General features: G+C 37.7%; 1 protein-coding gene across 2 annotated transcripts in view; it reads left to right on the top strand.

Annotated features, from left to right (window-relative positions):
* Positions 1–21,920, top strand: part of Rab6 (RAS oncogene family member Rab6) — a 316,080-nt gene that overhangs the window by 125,934 nt on the left and 168,226 nt on the right. For both annotated transcript variants that reach the window (XM_090414199.1, XM_090414198.1), the window contains exon 3: positions 3,572–3,625. In XM_090414199.1, coding sequence (XP_090270325.1) covers positions 3,572–3,625 — 54 coding nt within the window. The remainder of the gene's footprint in view (positions 1–3,571; positions 3,626–21,920) is intronic.

Raw genomic sequence — 21,920 nt, 5'->3', positions numbered from 1 at the left:
ATAATAAGCCAAAAGGCTATTTTACCAGCGACATAAGTTAAGTTTAAAGGGAGATGGTAAATCCCATTTTATTTTATTGCCGGGAGATATTTAAGGTCTACCTACTCACTGATGAGACCTCAAAAAAGGTTGAAACCAGTCTGGGCAGTGACCTCTTCTCATAATGTAAAACAGTATATATACATCTCTTAAGAGCTGTGTTTTACATTATGAGAGAATATTAAGGTTAGTGACGGAGCTTGCTCCACCTTTGCTTGGAGTTGCCCTGGTGTTGTACTACCCAAGTGATCACTTACACTTGGACTCGCCAATAGTTTTTTCGGAATGAAACTATATGAATTCGATGGATTTCGATCCGAGCTTTGTACCTGGCTATAAAATAAAACAGGAGTTACCATCTTCCTTTAAAACTTAATGATGTCCTATTTTTAGTATTACAATTGCTATTTAAGATACTGGATTTTCTACAGTCCTGTTTATAGTTGTTCTTAGTGAGGAAGGTTTCGTGGGTCGAATATATGCCTTCCATATGTTTGGGATTTTTAGACCATCGTTATTGTTCAGATTGGGGTGGTTGATAATGATCTTACAGGCTTCCTTAAATTTCCATTCATACCATGTTTTAGTGCGATGTAGACAGCTAGTGTTATTTAAGATACTAGATTTTTTCAGTTTTTCAAGTTTTCCAGTAAATTCTGTGTAAGGTATTCAGGACATGATCCAAAAGGCCAGCTTCACCATAATTATTATATTTAATGTGTCATTTATGTTCTTTTTGTCTGATAGGAATTGTGCATCCTGTTCCTCCAACATATGTTATGTTGCAAGTACAATAAATACTGTATACTCCAGGGTGGGCTAGTGGAGGGAGTGGGTCTTTGGATGAGTTGAGTAAGCTTTTTAATTTTGCGGGAGGTTTAAAGGTGGCTTTAAGGTTGTATTTTTGTAGTACTCTGTTTATTTTGTCTGATGTTCTTTTAATGTAGGGAATGGTTATAGTTTTACTGTAGTTTGGTTTGTCTTTGTTTTTTATTGAGGTTTTGTAGAGAATTTTGTTAATAGTGTTTTGGCTATATCTGTTTTTTTGAAAAGTATTGCTGATTATTTTAAATTTGTCTTTCAGTGCCTGTTCACTGGAACAGATCGACTGAGCCCTGTTTTTTAGTGTTGATGACACCTAGTTTTTGTGTTGGGTGGTGGTAGGAGTTTATGTGTATATATTTTCCCGTATGTATAGGTTTCTGATACATACAGGATACACTTGTCACACGTCTTCCAGAAGGAAGACGTGTGATAAGTGTATCTAGAAACGGAAGTGTGTTATGTTTTTCAATCTCTATTGTGAACTGTATGTGTTTGTGTTGTTGGTTTAGGTGGCTAAGAAATGTGTCTAATGTCTAGCGGCCATGGGACCAGATCACGAAAACCTCGTCAACATATCTAGAGAAACAATGACCAAATCATTGTTTCTCTAGCTTACAGTTAATAATGTAACTCAGCTTGTCTTGTATATTTATGTATGCTCCAGATGATGATCTTGATGTGAAGATCAAAACGTCAGGATAATAAAAAAGGTTTTTTTAACATGTTTGTAAATTCCATAAAATTTTTAAATTAATGCTGATCACCATGTAACACTAAAAGAAAGGACTATAGTATGCTATGTAAAATGTGCTTATTAAATGGTGACAAGCTCTTTAACAGCATGTGATACAATGGGGGTATGGTGGCTGCCATAATAAAAACAATTATTATGCATGCAATACAGTATATAAACTCCACAAAAACAGCACACACCTCCTACGAACATTCCACACTCAGTCACAACTGTCCTAAAAATAAATTTAATATAAATTTATAAAAATCTCTACTCATCATCACAAAAACTTTTTTTGTAACAGTGAGTAGGGATTTTTAACAACCACTTTAATATTCTCTCTCTGTCAACACTAGGGTGCTTCTAATTAAGCTAGTAGTCAAACTCCATGCTACTGTTTTGCTAGATGTAAGTGGAGTAATCTGCATACATGGGACACTAGTAGGGAATTCTTTGCCAAAACAAACATGGAGAATTTCATCCACTGATCATAGAGAGAGAGAGCATGTATGAGCTGTGTGTGTGTGTGTGTGTGTGTGTGTGTGTGTGTGTACACACACAATAGTAGTAGTCATATATATATATATATATATATATATATATATATATATATATATATATATATATATATATGATCAGTGGATGAAATTCTTCATCTTTGTATTAACAAAGAATTCCCCACTAGTGTCCCATGTCTCTTCCAATTTCAACTTACCTTATTCTTTAACCATGAAGAAATAATAAATATGCAGAATTTTATTGTTGAACTTTTAATGTAGTGTACAACATTCAGACTCATCCAGCTGTAGATTAATTTGTATTTATTTACTTCTTTGTTTTATTAACTTTCTACATAGTGTACCTTTTTAAATAGATTAATATTATTTTATTTATGGAATTGTGTTGTTGTAATTATAGTTATTATTGATTTTATTAATAGGTAGTTTCTGGAAATTTGTTTTCTATTATACAGGCAGACTGTGACTTATATAAGAGTTAAGTTCTGCAATTTTGCATAACGTGAATTTTACATAATCAGCCTCATCCTTTGATTACATCCTATTGCTTACAAGTTATGGTAAATGTATATAGTGCATTATTAGAGTACATGTTTTCAGTTGTTAGTTTTCAGAGGATACACTCACAAATTAGATTTAAATATGTAATTATTATTAGAATGATATATTTTTTTTTGAAGTGTCATTTGACCATTTCACCTTCATATCAAGAGATGATTCAAAAAGTGAACCAACCATTACATGCTACAAGGGATTGAGAACTGGATATTTTGATTTTATGTTGTCCAAAAGACTTGCCTTCATCTGAATCATCATTAAGCCTAGAGAATATGCTTTTGGATTTGGACTTCAATCCACATAGTTAACAATTTTTCCATGTCCTAAATATCACTAGAAGAATTTTTGTTGTTATTGTTGACTTTAAAGGGGCAGATATTTCATGTTCCTTATATGAGCTGTTCTTCACAATTGTGTTCACTGCTGATGGTGAAAGATGAACACATCCCATGGCTGTTTATCTTTATATGCCCCTTATATTTCTTTTATTTCTAGATTAATTTTGACATTTACACATGGGTTCATTTTTCTCTGCTCTTTTTTCCAGTTATGATTGTATTCTATCAGAGTGCATGCATACACTAAAAATGATTAATATGCATAAATACAAATATTCAGCACATCCATGTTCAACAATAAACAAAATGAGACTGAGAAAGGTGCATTCTTGCATGAAATGCATGGGCTATCTCCCTTGCAGATAAGCATTATTATGTGGCATGTGAATGATATACATGTTAAATAGAATTTTTATAACTAAATATTTTCCATGACCACTTCAGTATGATTTGTGTATCTGAATAAGTCGGGATTTACCTGTACTTGTTTTCTATTTTCATGTTGTTTTAGATACAGATATTAGGAGAAAGTACATTAAATTTATTCTTATTGTTTTCAGGCTACAATAGGAATAGATTTTCTATCAAAAACAATGTATCTGGAAGATCGTACTGTAAGTAGACTTTGTTTTTTTAATTAAAAAAAAAGTTTAGTTTAGTAATGGATCACAACCTGTATTGCAGCACTTATTTGTTTTCCATTCATTGTGTATTAGAATGATTTTAAAATATTAAATTGCTTGTTTTATTGAATTTAGTCACCCAATTTGTAATTGAGCAGGTGAGTTAATTTTTGTTTTCTGTGTATTGTCTTCTGGGGAAGAAGAGAGAAAATTTGATGCATCAGTATTTATTGTTCGGTAGTTGCTGGAAAACAGGTTAAAAAAATAATTAAGTGATTCTAATGGATTTCAAGGTGCTGAATCCAAATCTGCATTGAAAAAAAAAAATCATTTAAGAACTTTTTTTCAAAATATTTATGGACCATTTTCATAACTTCTAATATGTTATCATGAAGTAGTCAATAATAATAGAATTATTTAAATGATTACTCTTTTGTTGTTCTTGTAGTTCTTCAACTTTTTGGTTCTGTGCACTGTTGGACTAAGATCTTCCCCATGATTTTCCAGCCCACCCGGTTTTCTGCCTCTCCCATCCATCTCACTCCTGCAATTTGTTTCAGTTCATCCCTCCACGTTCTTCTCGGTCTTCCTCTTTGTCTTGCTCCATTCATTAGTCTCCACTTTGTTGTTTTTCTAGTCCATCTCCCGTCACTGCATCTGGCAATATGGCCAGCCTATCTCCACTTAGCCTGTTTGATGTATTTTACAATATATCCTGTTTGAGATCTTATTCAGGTATTTGTCTTCCTATCTCTTACTGTTATTTTTAGCATACTTCTTTCCATGCGATGTTGTGTTGTTGTTCTCAGCTTTTGTTTAGGGCTTCTGTTAAAGTCCATGTTTCTCCTCCGTATGTTAGGACAGGAAGCACTGGTCGAAAGTTTTCCTTTTTAGACTCATAGGGATGTCACTTCTGAATATGTCTTTCATTTTCCCAATAAGCCATCCATCCAAGGTGAATTCTTCATTCAATCTCTTTTCTTTGTCAATCCTCAAAGGATAACAGTTGACCCAAATATGCATATGAAGTAACTTGTTCCATTTCATGGTTTTCAACTTTGACAGTTCTATGGTTTATGTATTTATTCATCATTATTTTTGTTTTTTCTCTATTTATTTTTAATCCAATTATTCTGGAGACTTCATTTACCTGATTTAGCCTTTCTTCCAGATCTTCAAGATTATCTGCATTAGGACAATATCACCTGCAAATATCAGATGATGCAGCCTTTCTCCATTTATGTTTATTCCTTTTGTTTCCCAATCAAGGCTTCTAAAGACTTCCTCTAATGCAGCTGTAAATAATTTGGGAGATATGGTGTCGCCTTGCTGGATGCTTTTTTGTATTGGGAACTTTTCACTGTTTTTATATAATTTAATTACAGAAGTTGCATTATTGTAAATATGTTTCATCATCATCATCAAATTCCTGACATGTACATTCAAGGAGTGTACAGGATATGATACTACTACATGAAAAATTTACATCATTACTAACTTCCTATCTATAATTTTCCTCCAAATCAGTCTGTTACTTGTCAAAACTCCAACATTATCAGATCTTATATTTCTATCGTCTAAGGCACTTTGTACCGTATCAATCCATCTATATCTTAATCTCCTCTGGGTCGTTTTCCAGCCAACCTGGCAGAGAACACTTGTTTTTGCTAATCTTTGCTCGCCCATTCTGTTTAAGTGACCATACCACTTGAGATTAGCTCTGCTAACGCATTCCTGGATGCTGACAATGTCAAGTTCTTTCCTAATATCCTCATTTTCAATATGATATTGCCATTGATGCCATTTGTTCATGCCTCTAATCTTTCTGAGGACTCTCATATCTGTGGTCTCTAGTCTTTGGTCAAGTGTTTTACTTCTGACCCAGCTCTCAGATCCATAAGTTAAAACTGGTTTGAACACTGTCTTCTATACAGCTAATTTAGTGTTCTGACTAATTTCTCTCTTATTCCATATACTAGCTTTGTTGATTCTGTTATCTATTTCCATATTTAATTTACCTTCTTCTAAAAATCGTGCCTAAGTAATTGAAATGTTTTACTTGTTCCACAGGTTCCCCGTTCACAACACAGTTGACATTTTCAACAAGTCTACCTATTTTCATTGTCTTTGTCTTTTTAATGTTCACCTTTATACCATATCTATTACAACAGTTATTCAATTTAGTCGGGGAATCTTGCAAACTTGTAGCAGATTTATTTAGAAGTATAACATCATCCACATAAAGCAAAGACCTGACATTAACATCTCCAATTCTGATATCATGTTTAATACCACTTTCCTTCATAATGTGATCCATATAGATAATGAATAACAGAGGGGATATTGTACATCCTTGTCTCACACCAGATTTAACATTAAACCTTCTTCCTGTACTTCTTTCAATTCTAACTGCTGACTTACAACTGAAATAAAGACTAAGTATTGCTTGATATAATGCCCCATTGACACCATATAACTGTAGCGTATTGAATAGCTTCTCTCTTGGCCCCTTGTCATATGCCTTTTCCAGATCGACAAAACTTAAATACAGATCTTTGTTATATTCCCATGCTTTCTCAACTATTTGTTGTAAAGTGAAGTGTTGATCTGATCCTGACAGCCTCTATTTGGCCTGAATCCAGCTTGTTCTTTACCAAGCTTTTCTTCCACAATTCTTCTCAACCTTTTCTCAAGTATACTTGCATAGATCTTACCAGGAACACTCAGTAGGGAAATACCTCTGTAATTCTCACATGCAGTTTTATTTCCCTTTTTATATATGGGTACCAATAGAGCTCTACTCCAATCATCGGGAATTCATCCCTCTGTCCAGGCTTTCTGAACCATGCAGTGCAGCCACTGTAAGACTTTTATACCACTATACTTCAGCATTTCTGTTCGAATATTATCTACTCCTGCTGTCTTTCCACATTTCAAGCCTTTGATGGCTTTTTCTACTTCAAGTATGGATATGTATTCCTGACCGTATGCCTGTTGAGTGTTTTTTACCACTGTACTATCGCTGCTTGTTTCATTTAGCAATTTTTTGAAGTAATTCCTCCATACTTCAAGGATATCTTTTTCTCCCATTTTCATGTCACCTTTATCATCTCTAACTTCTTTTTACAGCACTCTTTCCTCCATTTCTAAGCTTCTTCAACAACCTCCAGAATATCTTACCACCTTTTTGATATTTATTTTCTATGTTCTTAGAGGACTTTGGCATGTTCTTGCCAAACTCCTCCCATGACTTTAGTTTAGCTAGTTTTACACAGTGTTTAGCTTACTTACATTTGTCTCTGTATTCTGTAAGAGTAAAAGCTGACTTATTTGCCAGGAACTTTTGATATGTATTCTTCTTTTCCTTCACTGCCTCTTTAACTTCCTGTGTCCACCATGGAGTTCTGATTTTTTAATCCTTGCAGACAACCTCACCATGTGCCTCTCTGGCTGAATCAATCAGGGTTTTCTTCAAGGTTTGGTTCCTGTTCTCAAACTCTTTCATTTTTTGTTCAATAATCTTTGTGTATTTTAGTCTACAGTTCACATCTGAGAGCTACTCAACTTTTATTCGCTTTAAATCTTTCTTACATGATATTCTTTTCAATATCCTCTTCTTCTTCTGCAGCTTCTCCCACTTAAGTGGGGTCACTGTTGATGATGTGTCTCCTCCACATCCTCCTGTCTTGGGCTGTCACCACATCCAAGTTCTTCATCCTCAAGTCCTCTTCTACCAGCTCCCTTCATCTCTTCTTTGGCCACCCACGCATCCTCCTTCCTTGCACATCCATCTGCATGACCCTTCTTTCCACATATTCGTCCTCCCTCCTCATCACATGACCAAACCAATCCAACCTTGTCTCCTGTATCTTCGCTCCTAAGTTCGTAACTTTCACTGTTCCCCTCACATAGTCATTTCTCAGACGATCTTTTCTGGTCACACCACACATCCACCTAAGCATTCTCATCTCTGCTACTTCCATCCTGCTGATGTTATTTTTCCTCAGGGCCACAGTTTCTATAGCATACGTCATAGCTGGCCTCACCAGTGTCCTATAGATTTTTCCTTTCAGATTGATCGGCACCCTCTTATCGCATAACACTCCAGCCATCTCCCTCCAGTTCCTCCAACACACTTATATCCACTTCCATCTCAGCTCCTCCATCTTCTTCCACTGTTGAAACTAAGTATCTAAAGTCCCTCACCTTCCTGATGACATTTCCTTCCCGCTCCAGATCTGTCTCCTGGCCTGCCGCCCACTGTGCAACACATATACTCTGTTACTTCTGCTCGATCTCATACCTCTCTTCCAGTACTTTTCTCCATCTTTCCAGTTTAGTTCCCGCTTCTTCTCTTGAATCTGCATACAACATTGTCCAAGGCGCATCTTCTCTCACCTCCTCCATCACCACCTTCATCACAATGTTAAACGGAAACTTACTTAATGCTGACCCTTGATGCAAGCCAACTGTTACTTTAAAACTTTCTGTCTGTCCCAGACAGGTCCGACACTTGAGTTCACATTTTTGTATATCTCCCGCACCAACCTGACATATTTCTCCAGAGCCTTCTTCTCCCTCAGACACCTCCAGACTTCTTGCCTTGGCACTCTTTCGTATGCTTTCTCCAGATCATTAAATGCCAGATATAGCTCCCGTTGTTTCTCTCGAAACCTTTTCATCATCTGCCGTAACCCAAAGATAGCATCTGTTGTTGATCTACTAGGCATGAAGCCAAATTGTTTCTTTGCAATCTCCACCTCCTTCCTCAATCTTCCATCAAGAACCCTTTCTAGGATTTTCATTGTGTGGGACATCAACTTTCTTCCTCTGTAATTTTTACAGTCTTGTGCATCCCCTTTATCCTTGTAGATGGGGACAAGAGTACTCTTCCTCCATTCCTCGGGTATATTTTCTTTGACAAACTTTCACGAACAGGTCCCACAGCAGGTCAATTCCCTCTTCCCCCAGTGCCTTCCATGCCTCCACTGGAATCCTGTCGGGGCCCGCCGATTTTCCATTCCTCATCCTCTTCATGGCATCCGTCACTTCCACTCTACTGATGTTCTGCACCATCCCCTCAGAAGGCTACCCATCTTCTCTGTGAGTCCTTGCATTTTCCTCATTCAAAAGTCCAAAGTATATTCTCCATCTGTTTATTATGTCCACATCCCTCCATAATACTCTTCCAATATGAAATTCAATTTTATCCTGCTCAAGACTAAATAGTGATCACTTCCAAATTCAAATCCTCTGTACACTCTGGTGTCCTGCACCAGGGAGAAAACATCACTATCAACAATAACATAGTCAATGAGACTTTTCTTATTCCTTGCCTCTTCTCTCCATGTGAATTTGTGTACATTTTTATGTTGGAACATGGTGATAGTAATAACCAGTCCATGTCCTGAGCAGAAATCCAACAGGTATTTGTCATTATTATTAGCTTTGCTCTTTTCTCCAAATTTTTCCAAAATATTTTTCTCTCCAGCTATTTAGATCTCCAACAAGGACCAGCTTTTCCCTTTTCATTGTGTCAGTTTCTTTTTTTAAAGCATCAAAAAATTCCTCCACTTCTACCTTAGTAGAACCTTCTGTGGGACCATAGGCATAAATAAGTCTCATTGTTCAATTCCCCATTCTGCTATTAGCCCACATCACTCTACTTGAGACTGCCTGCCATTCAAGAAGATTAGCCTCATATTTTTTGTTGAATACTATGGCTACTCCTTCTTTTCCTTGATTGTCATTGCCTGAATATAACATTTTGTATTTATTGCTCAGAAAGATCTCACCAGGTTTTGTCTTTTTTGTTTCAGTCACCCCTATTATGTCGATCTGGTACTTATCTAATTCTTCAGCTAGCTCCATTTCTTTGCCATTCAGGCTTCTTATGTTGATAGTACCAATCTTTAACTCTGGTGATGTTGTGTTGCGGTGTGCTTTCAGATTTCTTCCAGTAGCTGACTTTTCGCTGTTTGCCCTGGTTCCCTGGCGAAAACAATGGGGACCTTGTTTAACCGGGCGACACCCCAGCCTGCATGAAATTTTGTCATTTTGTACCATCATCTTGTATATTGGTTTAATCCAATAAGAATACAATTTGGTCGTCTAAATCCTAAATTGCCAGCCCATCCTCGTTTGTTCGGTATCCAGGTAGATACTCAACATGGTGCACCATGAGAAGGTGAGGATTGGTCATTAGGTCAGAAGCCCTGGTCGGTTCTCCACATTCCTTTAAAGGCTATGTGGAGGTCTTCTCTCAGTTATACAGCTTTGACCCTTAAGCACCCTTAAATATGTTTTAGTGTTTCAACATATAGTTTCTCAGTTCCCTGAGTTTAAAGTGCTTTTAGTGTTGCAGATGTTTTAATCGAATCAAATGCTTTTTGTAGTCTATATAGGCCTGACATAAGGGTTTATTGTATTCAATTGATTTTTCAATGAGCTGTCTTAACACGTTCGCTGCCAACTATGAGTATACTCGTAGTTGGTAAACCAGCTACACAAGCCAGCTACGAGTATACTCGTATGACGCTTAACGCTGGGAACGAGATTACTGTACTGACCTTGAAGAAGCGAAAATGCTTGTCTTGTGGAGCTAGCATCAAAACTGTGTATTCTCATAGATAGTATATGCTCTGCACAAGCCAACTAAGAGTATACTCGTATGACGCTTACCGCCGGCAACAAGATTACCGTACTGCCCTTGAAGAATTGAAATTGCTTGGTGTACGGGATCAGACTATGCTGAAGTAGCCTGGTGGCGAACGTGTTAATGTGTGAATATGGTCCAAAGTATTGTAATTCTTTCTAAATTTCAGAGCACACAGGAATATGAAAAGAATGTCTACCTTTTGTTTCCTTGACTATAGTAACGCTTTTGACTCCGTAGATCATGTGAAACTATGGAATGTGTTAAGAACAATGGGAGTACCAGAGCATTTCATTATCCAGCTTGTTCACAGGATTGCATTCCCTCTAGGTTAGATTTTATTCTATTATAATTTTTTTGAAGACTATATATGGTGGGGAGTAGGCTTATAGGTCTGTAGTTTTTAATTTCTTCCTTATTGCCCTTTATAAAAATTAATATTAGAATTGAATTGTTCCAATTTTTTGGAATTTTTCTCTGTTTTAGGCATTTATTAAAGAGTTTAGTCAGCTGTTTGATGACAGGGTTTCCTCCTAGTTTTAAGAAGTCTACCATAATTCCATCTTCTCCTGGGGCCTTTCCATTCTTCATTTCCTGCAGTGCCATTTCTACTTCACCTTGTAAGATCTCAGGGACATCGCGTTCTTTCTCACTCAGGTTATCCATAGATGATTCTTGGATGTCTTTGTCTTCATAGAATTTAGTATAAAATTCCTGAATTCTTTTGATTATTGCATCTCTATTTTATATAAGTTAACCATTTTTTCCTCTTCCAGCAGCTATTTCCTTTGTTCCAACTGATAATGTTTGTCTTAGGACTTTCATATTACTATTATTTTCTATTGTTTCTTTAATTTTCCTAGTATTATATGATCTAATTTCATGTTTCATCCTTTTACGTATAGTTTTACAGATTTCTGTATATTCTATTTTATTGGTGATAACTAATATTTAAGGAATTGACAGCGTATACTAGAAATATAGATTAAATAAACTTTAATATATACCTTCCGATATTTCGGCGAACGTCACGTTGCCATCTTCTTGGGAACTTACTACACAGACACGTGCACACAAGTACTAATAACAGCAAATGAGACTGAAGCTAGGAAGCTAGCGTTTCCTAAAGTCCTGATGGTGCCCCCTGGCGGGCTATATTGGTAGTTCTTGGCCTTTGGGCTGAAGTTCTTCTGATAACAGTTTCCCAAATTTGGGGCAGTTTCATGCATCCAAATTTGTTGAGGTTTGGCATGTTCCTAAGGGCCGAGGCTGATTCCATGAATAGTCTTTCATACTTGAACTTGCTGCGGTGTATTACTGTGGCTTTCTTCCATCTTATTCTGTGGCGAGTATCCAGAGCGTGGTCTGCAAGCCCAGAGTGGCTGTACTGGTAAAATCGGATGTAATCCTTGTGTTCTGATATTTGCTGTCCTGCCTGTTTGGCCAAAGTAGGACAGTTTACAGCTGCAAGGGACCTGGTATACACCAGGTAGGTCTAGGGGAAGTGGTTGGTCTTTGGTGGAGCGGATAAGGGTTGCCAGTTTTCTATGTGGTCTGTAACAGGTGGTCAAGTCGTGTTTTTTTAGGATTTTATTGATTTTTTCTGAGGTGCCTCTGATGTAAGGAATAGTGATAGATTTAGAGTAATCTTTTTTGTGAAGGGGAGGGGGTGGTGGGTTGTGGATAACTGGGTTAAGTATTTTTTGGATTTTTTGGAGGGGTAGCCGTTGGCTGAGAAAGTGTCACGGATGTGATTTAGTTCAGTGGTTAGGGCTTGATCATTAGAACAGATTATTTTTGCTCTGTTGAATAATGTTTTAATCACTCCATATTGTTGTGAGGGGGGGGGGGGGATTGTCGGTGAATGTATCTGCCTGTATGGGTGGGTTTTCTATAAACTGAGAAAACCAAGGTTCCATCAGGACAGCCATGGGTTCACCACTTTCCCCACCCTTGGCCAACTTCTTCATGGAGATGTTTGAAGAGAAAGCCTTAAACTCAGCATGATGTTTTCGCTATTTGACCACATGGCCCGGATTCACTCCTCTCCTTCCTAACACACTTGAACAACCAACACCCTAGAATCAAATTCACCCTGGAAAAAGAGGAAAACAATAACCTCCCCTTCCTAGACACACTAGTCACCCGCCAACCTGATGGAACCTTGGTTTTCTCAGTTTATAGAAAACCCACCCATACAGGCAGATACATTCACCAACAATCCCCCCCCCCCCCCCTCACAACAATATGGAGTGATTAAAACATTATTCAACAGGGCAAAAATAATCTGTTCTAATGATCAAGCCCTAACCACTGAATTAAATCACATCCGTGACACTTTCTCAGCCAACGGCTACCCCCTCCAAAAAATCCAAAAAAATACTTAACCCAGTTATCCACAACCCACCCCCCCCCCCTCCCCTTCACAAAAAAGATTACTCTAAATCTATCACTATTCCCTACATCAGAGGCACCTCGGAAAAAATCAATAAAATCCTAAAAAAACACGACTTGACCACCTGTTACAGACCACATAGAAAACTGGCAACCCTTATCCGCTCCACCAAAGACCAACCACTTCCCCTAGACCTACCTGGTGTATACCAGGTCCCTTGCAGCTGTAAACTATCCTACTTTGGCCAAACAGGCAGGACAGCAAATATCAGAACACAAGGATTACATCCGATTTTACCAGTACAGCCACTCTGGGCTTGCAGACCACGCTCTGGATACTCGCCACAGAATAAGATGGAAGAAAGCTACAGTAATACACCGCAGCAAGTTCAAGTATGAAAGACTATTCATGGAATCAGCCTCGGCCCTTAGGAACATGCCAAACCTCAACAAATTTGGATGCATGAAACTGCCCCAAATTTGGGAAACTGTTATCAGAAGAACTTCAGCCCAAAGGCCAAGAACTACCAATATAGCCTGCCAGGGGGCACCATCAGGACTTTAGGAAACGCTAGCTTCCTAGCTTCAGTCTCATTTGCTGTTATTAGTACTTGTGTGCACGTGTCTGTGTAGTAAGTTCCCAAGAAGATGGCAACGTGACGTTCGCCGAAATAGCGGAAGGTATATATTAAAGTTTATTTAATCTATATTTCTAGTATACGCTGTCAATTCCTTAAATATTAGTTATCATGTTTAACCAGCGTATAAGCCTCTCAACAAGACTATTTTATTGGTGTCATCCAACTCTCTTTGATGACAGGGTTTCCTGTCTTAGTTTTTCCTCTCTTTGGTGCCTTTTTACACCTCCTATTTCTAGTACACAATTTAAGATAGATTTTGTTAAGATTTCATTAGCATCATCGATGGCAGTAGCTGTGTTTAACTTTTTTTTAGTTCATTTTTGAGTGATTCTCTATAACAGCTTTTATTGTGGTAGAGATTTTGTAGATTCACTAAATTGGACATTTTTCTTATGAGCATATTCCATTCCCATTTTTTGTTGATCCATACTTTGCCCTTACTAGTCTGTGGTCATTTCCTGTATTAAATCTATTAAGCACTTCAGTATTATTTATTATATATCTTCTATTGGAGAGGATGAAGTCTATTTCATTGTAAGTTTGTCCATTTGGGCTAACTGGACAAAATTACTGAGAAATTTGAAGAGCAGGATTATACACAGGAGCCAATACCACTGGAGAGTGAAGTCAGGTGGGCACTGCAACAGGTATCCAGTAAGAAAGCACCAGGAGGGGATGGAATACCTATTCAGTTGCTCAAAGCCCTGGGCGAAGAGGCAGTTAAAATTTTAACAGCTCTGTCAGCGAATTTGGATCAAAACTACATGGCCTAAAGAATGGAAAAAATCAGTTTATATACCTTTATTGAAGAAAGGCGATGCAAGAGAGTGCGAAAATTGCAGAATTATAGCACTGATTTCTCATGCAAGTAAAGTCTTAAGATCATTCAGAAAAGACTGGAACCATTCACGAAGAGAGAAATGCCAGATGAACAGGCAGGATTTAGAAAAGGCAGTGGAACAAGAGATCAAATCGCCGATGTGAGATGGATGATAGAAAGAGCACACAGGAATATGAAACGAATGTCTACCTTTTGTTTCCTTGACTATAGTAAGGCTTTTGACTCTGTAGATCATGTGAAACTATGGAATGTGTTAAGAACAATGAGAGTACCAGAGCATTTCATTATCCTTCTAAGGAATCTTTATTATGAACAAGAAGCTACTGTCTGAACAGATCTTGGAGAAACTGAATATTTCACAATAGGTAAAGGGATGCGACAAGGATGTATTTTATCTCCATACCTGTTAAACTTGTACAACGAATACATTTTAAGAATGGCAGGGCTGGAGGAGTCTTCAGTTGGAATTAAAATTGTGGAAGAAATATTAATAATTTGAGGTATGCAGATGATACTACCTTGCTACAGAATGCAAAGAAGATTTGGAGGAACTTATTATGAAAGTTAAAGAAGAATGTGCTAAATACGGTCTTAAACTTTACCTCAAAAAGCCAAAGGTTATAGCAACATGTGAACTTAATGATTTTGAAGTAGATGGGGAGAAAATGGAAGTAGTTAACAATTTTGAGCTTCTAGGATCCCGAATTGATAAAGATAGATATTGTACTGAAGAAGTTAGAAGATTATTACTTGGAAAGAAAGCAGTGACAATTTTAAGCTAGATTTTTTTATTATTATTATTATTATTTATGCCTCCAAGAAGTCAAAAGACTTATCGTGGCAGGTCTTTCTTAGGAAACACAGTCTATCAAGTCTCATAGTGGGGAGGTCCCTCTTAGGAAATACAGTCTATCAAGTCTCATAGGGGAGAGGTCCCTCCTAGGAAACAGAGTCTGTCATACCACTCCTTAAACTCATTGACTATTCTCGCTGTCACCACTATCAGCCAATGCATTCCACGGTTCAACCACCCTCCATGCAAAGAAACCACTCCTCACCCTCTTGCTCACAGTCCTTTCATAACTTCTAAGGATGGCTCCTTGTCATCACTCCTTCCCGCTGTTCCACCAAGTGAAAGAACTCCCGAGTGTCAACCCTGTAACCACCTCTCAGCAGTTTAAAAGTCTCAGTCATATCACCTCTCCATCTTCTATCCACCAAACTGTGCAGTCCACATTCCCACAGCCGATCCTCACAAGTGACATTGTACAGTCCTGAAACCATCTTTGTTATCTGCCTTTGTACCCTTTCCACAGTTAATATATCCCCTTCAAATCCAGGGGACCAAATCTGAGAACAATAGTTTAAATGTGGTCTGATCAGGGTCTTATACAATGGAATGATAACTCTTTTATCTCTCCAGGTCAGCATCCTTCTCATTATTGCAGCAATCCTCTGTGCTACCTTCACCATCTTTGCAATATGTCCCTTGAATTTCAGGTTTCTATCAATCATCAATCCCAGGTCTCATGTCTCCCCTACTTCCTCCAGTATAGCTCCTCCAATAGAGTATGCAGCATCCCATCAATGCATCCCAAACCTCAAGACCTTTCATTTTGGTGCATTAAACCGATACGCCCATTCATTTGCCCATCTTTCTAGCTTATTCAAATCCTCGTGCAGGGCTACCACATCTGCACTCTTACTAGTAACCCTTCCCAGCTTCACATTATCTGCAAACAACTGAATATCCCCCTGCAATCCACTGACAATGTCATTGATATAAAGGTTAAAACAATATAGGCTCCAGTACTGAGCCCTCTGGGACCCCACTTGTAATCCTTTGCCTCCTTGAAACTGCCCCACCATACACAACTCTCTGATACCTATTGGACAGCCAATCGTGAATCCAGTTGGCCAACCTGACATCCAAACCCATGTGCTGCAACTTAAATATCAGCTTATCATGTTGCACCCTGTCAAATGCCTTCGCTAAATCCAAGAAAATGGCAGTATATGCCTTTCCCTCATCTCTACTGCTCTTGTAACTTTATTATAAAATGCTAGCATATTACTAAAACGAGAGCGCCCCTTCACAAATCCATGTTGACTCTCACAGATAACATTACCCTCATCTTCCCAATGCTGTATATGGTCCCTAACTAATTTCTCCACGATTTTAGCAACTACTGATGACACACAAACTGGCCTATAATTAGACACTTCCAGTCTGCTACCGCCCTTATGCAATGGCACTATTTTACCTTCCTTCCATTCCCTGAGCACCTTTCCTGTAGCCAGACTTTCATTGAAAAGCCAGGTCACCACGAGTAAAGAGCTGTCAATAAAGAGCTGACAGCTCTTTACTCATGGTGAAATATCATCCAGTCCCACAGCTTTACTGACATCCAGAGTACTCAGTATTTGGAACACGCTCTCCTCCTGCACCTCTAAATCTCGAACCTGCCCTATCCCTCTAGTATTAAAATTTACTCCTCCAGGATGAAATACACCAATAAAGTGTTCATTGTACAATTCCACTGTGTCCTCTGCATCAGTCACTCTATTCCCATTTTTATCCCACAATGTCATTCTTCCACACATTTCTCCTCCTACTGGCTGCATAGCTAAATAATTCCCTTGGATTTTCTTTGGATCTTAGGGCTAATCTCTTCCCATATTCCATTTTCTCCTTCCTTACCATACTGGTCACTCTCCTGGCCTGTGTCTTATATTCTTCATGCATCTGCTCTTCACCTGTCTCCTTATATCTCTTCCATAGCCGCTTTTTCACATGCAGTTTCTGTTTAATATTGTTTGTCATCCATCCACTTGACACCAAATTGTGTCCTCTTCTTCACTTGTGGAATATAGCTTACTATTGCTGCTAAAAAATATCCTTCACAGTTTCCCAAGCACTAATGATAACCCAGCCTTCCAATTCCTCCCTCCATGAAACTTCCCCAAGTTGATGTCGAAGACTATTATAATCACCTGCCTTATAATTCCACTTATGTTCCCGTCTCTTTGATGCTCCTGCATGTCTATTCATCTTCAAGTCAAAACCACATGGTCACTCTCTCTCCAGCTGGTGGGAGAGATGTCATCTCAGTTATTATCAACTTCTGATGCTATGACCAAATCCAAAACTCTTGAACCTCTTGTTACCTCTAAGACATTTGTCCCTCAACAATTCTAGAAATTCCATTCCCTTATGCTACATGCATCTTCCTCTCCCCAAATTATACTGCTGTAGTTAAAATCTCCCATAACAGTCATTCTTCTTGCACTTGCCAAGCTCAACTGTCTAAACATCTCCTGGTCCCCACCCTCTGTGCTCCTTGGTTTGTAGCAACACCCTACAAAATATCCTGTCTTGTCCATCTCTACCTCCAGGTACCTAATATCTTCAAAGATATTAGCCTTGCAACAAAAATCAGAATCGTGAAAGCAGTGGTATTCCCTGTGGTACTGTATGGATGTGAAAGTTGGATCCCGAGAAAGAGTGAAAGAAGGAAGATAGATGCATTTGAATTATTGGTTTGGAGACATTTACTAAGAAATACCATGGACTGCAAAACAAACCAATAAATCAGTGATAGACAGAATAAAGCCAGATTGCTCCCTCGAAGCTGTGATCATCAAGGAAAAATTGTCATACTTTGGACATATTATGCAAGCAAGTGACAGTCTGGAAAAGATGATGATGCTTGTTAAAGTTGATGGAAGTAGGAGAAGAAGAAGACCAAGAATTAGATGGGTGGATGGAGTTAAAGATGTAACTGGAATGCGTCTGGAAATTCTGAAAGATATGGCCAGGGAGAGTGTATGTTCATAGAATCACCAGGAATCGAAAACAACTCGATGAAACCTTATGCATCTTCTTGTTTGTTGTTGTTATGTTCCATCGAGTTGTTTTCGATTCCTGGCGATTCTATGAAGAGGCAAAATGAATATAGTGATTGAGGCATTGGATATGAGGAGTAAGCAAGCAAAATATTTGGTAGTGGTAGTAAGGGCAAATGACTTGACTGGGAACAAGAAGGATGTAAAATTGCATATCATATCAGGAATTTGTTGAGAAGGATAGAAAGGTGATGATGTGATTGGAAAATAATCAGTGTGTTGCCCAGGTATGACAGTGATGAGATGAGGTGTAGAGCAAGAATTATGAATGTCATATTAGCAAAAATGTGTGAAGAGAAAAGAGTGCAGTTTGTTAATGTTTGGAACGAGTTTGAAGGAAGAATTGAACTGTATAAGAGTGATGGACTGCATTTGAATGATTTTAGTGTGAGTCATTTGGAGAGACTTCTAAGGAAGGAAGAGTAATGAGTGCAGAGACTGAATCTGAGCAGGTAAGAAGTGATGTGAAAGATGTGTGAGAATAAGGAAGGAAGTAGAGATTAGAATGGTGCTTATGAATGAAAAAGTGGATAGCATGAGAGTAGCAAATGAGAAAACAAGTGTGCAAGACAAACAGGGAAACAGGAAGACTCGTGGTGGACAGGGGAATGTATTTTGAGAAAGATTGATGGTCCAAGAGGATGTGAATGTCAGTGTAGACAAAAAGGAAAAGAGATGACCTGGGATGTAGGGAAAACAGTTGGATTTGAAGAAGGTTCTGGGTTGAGTAAGGAGAAGAAGAAATGGCTCAAAGAGAGTATGGTGAAGTCGCATGTAATAAGTGGTATGAGTGAAACTTAGATCCAGGAATGAGTTATGTTTGTATACTGATATGTGTTGTATATTAGAAACAAGAGAAATGAAATGGTTGCTTGCATTGATTAAGTTTGTTTGCTCAGAAATTGTTGGAATAAGTGAGACATCCCAACAGAAATAGCGATGGAAGGGCATGATGTATATCATGAAGATAGAAAGGGTAAAAAAAGATGGAGTGCTATTGATGATAAAGAGTTATCTCCATACAAGACAGATGCAAGTGGGAAATAGTGGTAGTGGTTTAGAAGCAGTATGGTGCGAAATACAGATAAAATGAAATACAGGCAACCCTCGTATAACGCGGTACTTATACAATGCGGTTTCGATATAACTCTTTCTGCAAATTGTAATAACCCTTGTTGAACGCGGTACTTATACAACATGGTTTCGATATAAGACGGTCTATAAACTGTAGTAACCCTTATCTTTTCATATATTTTTCAACATGCGACTTAAAAATCAAATTTTATCTTTGTTAAATTTGTGTCTGCCCATATTGTTCATGTAGTTATAAGTCGCGAATTTATATTATGGGAAATACTCTTTAGCATGCATGTATGTCAATTGTTTACCATATGAAGTCTTTATTGTTGAAAATTGTCTTCGTTTTCTGTCAGAAAAGTGCATTAAGCACTTTAGTTTTTGATGAGTTACATACAATATATAATGCTTTTTTTATGTAAAAAAAATTATTTTTATAGTAATTGCCACTTAGAGGGCTTTGGAATATACACGTTTGTTAATTGGAATAAACCCACCCACTGTAAACTGCCAAGGTAACATTTGAACAAGACTGAATATAGATTGGCTTTGATCAGCACATTAGACTCAACCTTCACGAACTTCATAAGTGCTCCAATCTCTTCAATAGTGAATTAATTTATGGGGAAATAGATTTAAATGAAGATGAACTGGTACAATTAATAGATGATGTCAAACTAAATGGCGGGGAATGTTCTGCCAAAGATTCTGATTGTGATGAATCCATTAAAGAATTCAGTTTAAAGAAATTAGCAATAGGATTAGACTTGACAAGAAAGTTATTTTATGGATAATGATCTCTCAATGTGCACAAATTCACATGGCAAGAAGAGGCAAGGAGTAAGAAAAGTCTCATTGACTATGTTATTGTTGATAGTGATGTTTTCTCCCTGGTGCAGGACACCAGAGTGTACAGAGGATTTGAAATTGGAAGCAGGAAGTGAATAAAAGTTGAGCTACTCAGATGTGAACTATAGACTAAAATACACAAAGATTATTGAAGAAAAAAATGAGAGTTTGAGAACAGGAACCAAACCTTGGAGATTCAGTGGCAAGCCTTGAAGAAACCGTGATTGATTCAGCCAGAGAGGCATGTGGTGAAGTTGTCTGCAAGGATAGAAAAATCAGAACTCCATTGTGGACACAGGAAGTTAAAGAAGCAGTGAAGGAAAAGAAGAAAGCATATCAAAAGTTCCTGGCAAATAAGTCAGCTTGTGTTCTTAGAGAATACAGAGACAAATGTAAGAAAGCTAAACACTGTGTAAAACTAGCTAAACAAAAGTCATGGGAGGACTTTGGCAAGAACATAGAAAATAAATATCAAGAAGGGGGTAAGATATTCTGGAGGTTGTTGAACAAGCTTAGAAATAGAGGAAAGAGCGCTGTAAAAGGAGTTAGAGATGATAAAGTTTACATGAAAACAGGAGAAAAAGATATCCTTGAAGTATGGAGTAATTACTTTGAAAAATTGCTAAATGAAACAATCAGTGATAGCACAGAGGTTAAAAACACTCAACCGGCATACAGTCAGGAATATATATCCATATTTGAAGTAGAAAAAGCCATCAAAGGGTTGAAATGTGGAAAGGCAACAGGAGTAGATGATATTCGACCAGAAATGCTGAAGTATGGTGGTATAAAAGTCTTGCAGTGGCTGCACTGCATAGTTCAGAAAGCCTGGACGGAGGGACAAATACTCGATGATTGGAGTAGAGCTCTAATAGTACCCATATATAAAAAGGAAAATAAAACTGAATGTGAGAATTACAGAGGTATTTCCCTACTGAGTGTTCCTGGCAAGATCTATGCAAGCATACTTGAGAAAAGGTTGAGAAGAATTGTGGAGGAAACGTTTGGTGAAGATCAAGCTGGATAAGGCCAAATAGAGGCTGTCAGGATCAGATTTCACTTTATGACAAATAGTTGAGAAAGCATGGGAATATAACAAAGATCTGTATTTAAGTTTTGTCGATCTGGAAAAGGCATATGACGAGGTGCCAAGAGAGAAGCTATTCAATATGCTGCAGTTATATGGTGTCTATGGAGCATTATATCAAGCAATACTTAAGTCTTTATTTGAGTTGTAAGTCGGCAGTTAGAATTGAAGGAAGTACAGGAAGATGGTTTAATGTTAAATCTGGTGTGAGACAAGGATGTACATTCATTATCTATATGGATCACATTATGAAGGAAAGTGGTATTAAACATGATATTAGAATTGGAGATGTTAATGTCAGCTCTTTGCTTTATGTGGACAATGTTATACTTCTAAATAAATCTGCTACAAGTTTACAAGATTCCCTGACTAAATTGAATAACTGTTGTAATAGATATGGTATGAAGGTGAGCATTAAAAAGAGAAAGACAATGAAAATAGGTCTAGTTGTTGAAAATGTCAATTGTGTTGTGAACGGGGAACCTGTGGAACAAGTAAAACATTTCGGCTACTTAGGCACTATTTTTACTGAAGATGGTAAATTAAATATGGAAATTGACAACAGAATCAACAAAGCTGGTATGGTAGGAAGTCAATTGAATAAATTCATATGGAATAAGAGAGAAATTAGTCAGAACAATAAATTAGCTGTATACAAGACAGTGTTGAAAACAGTTTTAACTTATGGATCTGAGATCTGGGTCAGAAGTAAAACACTTGACCAAAGACTAGTGACCACAGATTTGAGTCCTGAGAAAAATGAGAGGCGTGAACAGATGGCATCAATGGCAATATCATATTAAAAACGAGGATATTAGGAAAGAACATGACATTGT

This window comes from Typopeltis vanoorti, chromosome 24 (genome assembly GCF_054136105.1).
Source record: "Typopeltis vanoorti isolate ZY-2024b chromosome 24, IOZ_Tvanoo_1.0, whole genome shotgun sequence".
Taxonomy (NCBI): Eukaryota; Metazoa; Arthropoda; class Arachnida; order Uropygi; family Thelyphonidae; genus Typopeltis; species Typopeltis vanoorti.
The sequence above is the reverse complement of the archived record's forward strand: the minus strand, read 5'-3'. Positions and strand labels throughout refer to the sequence as shown.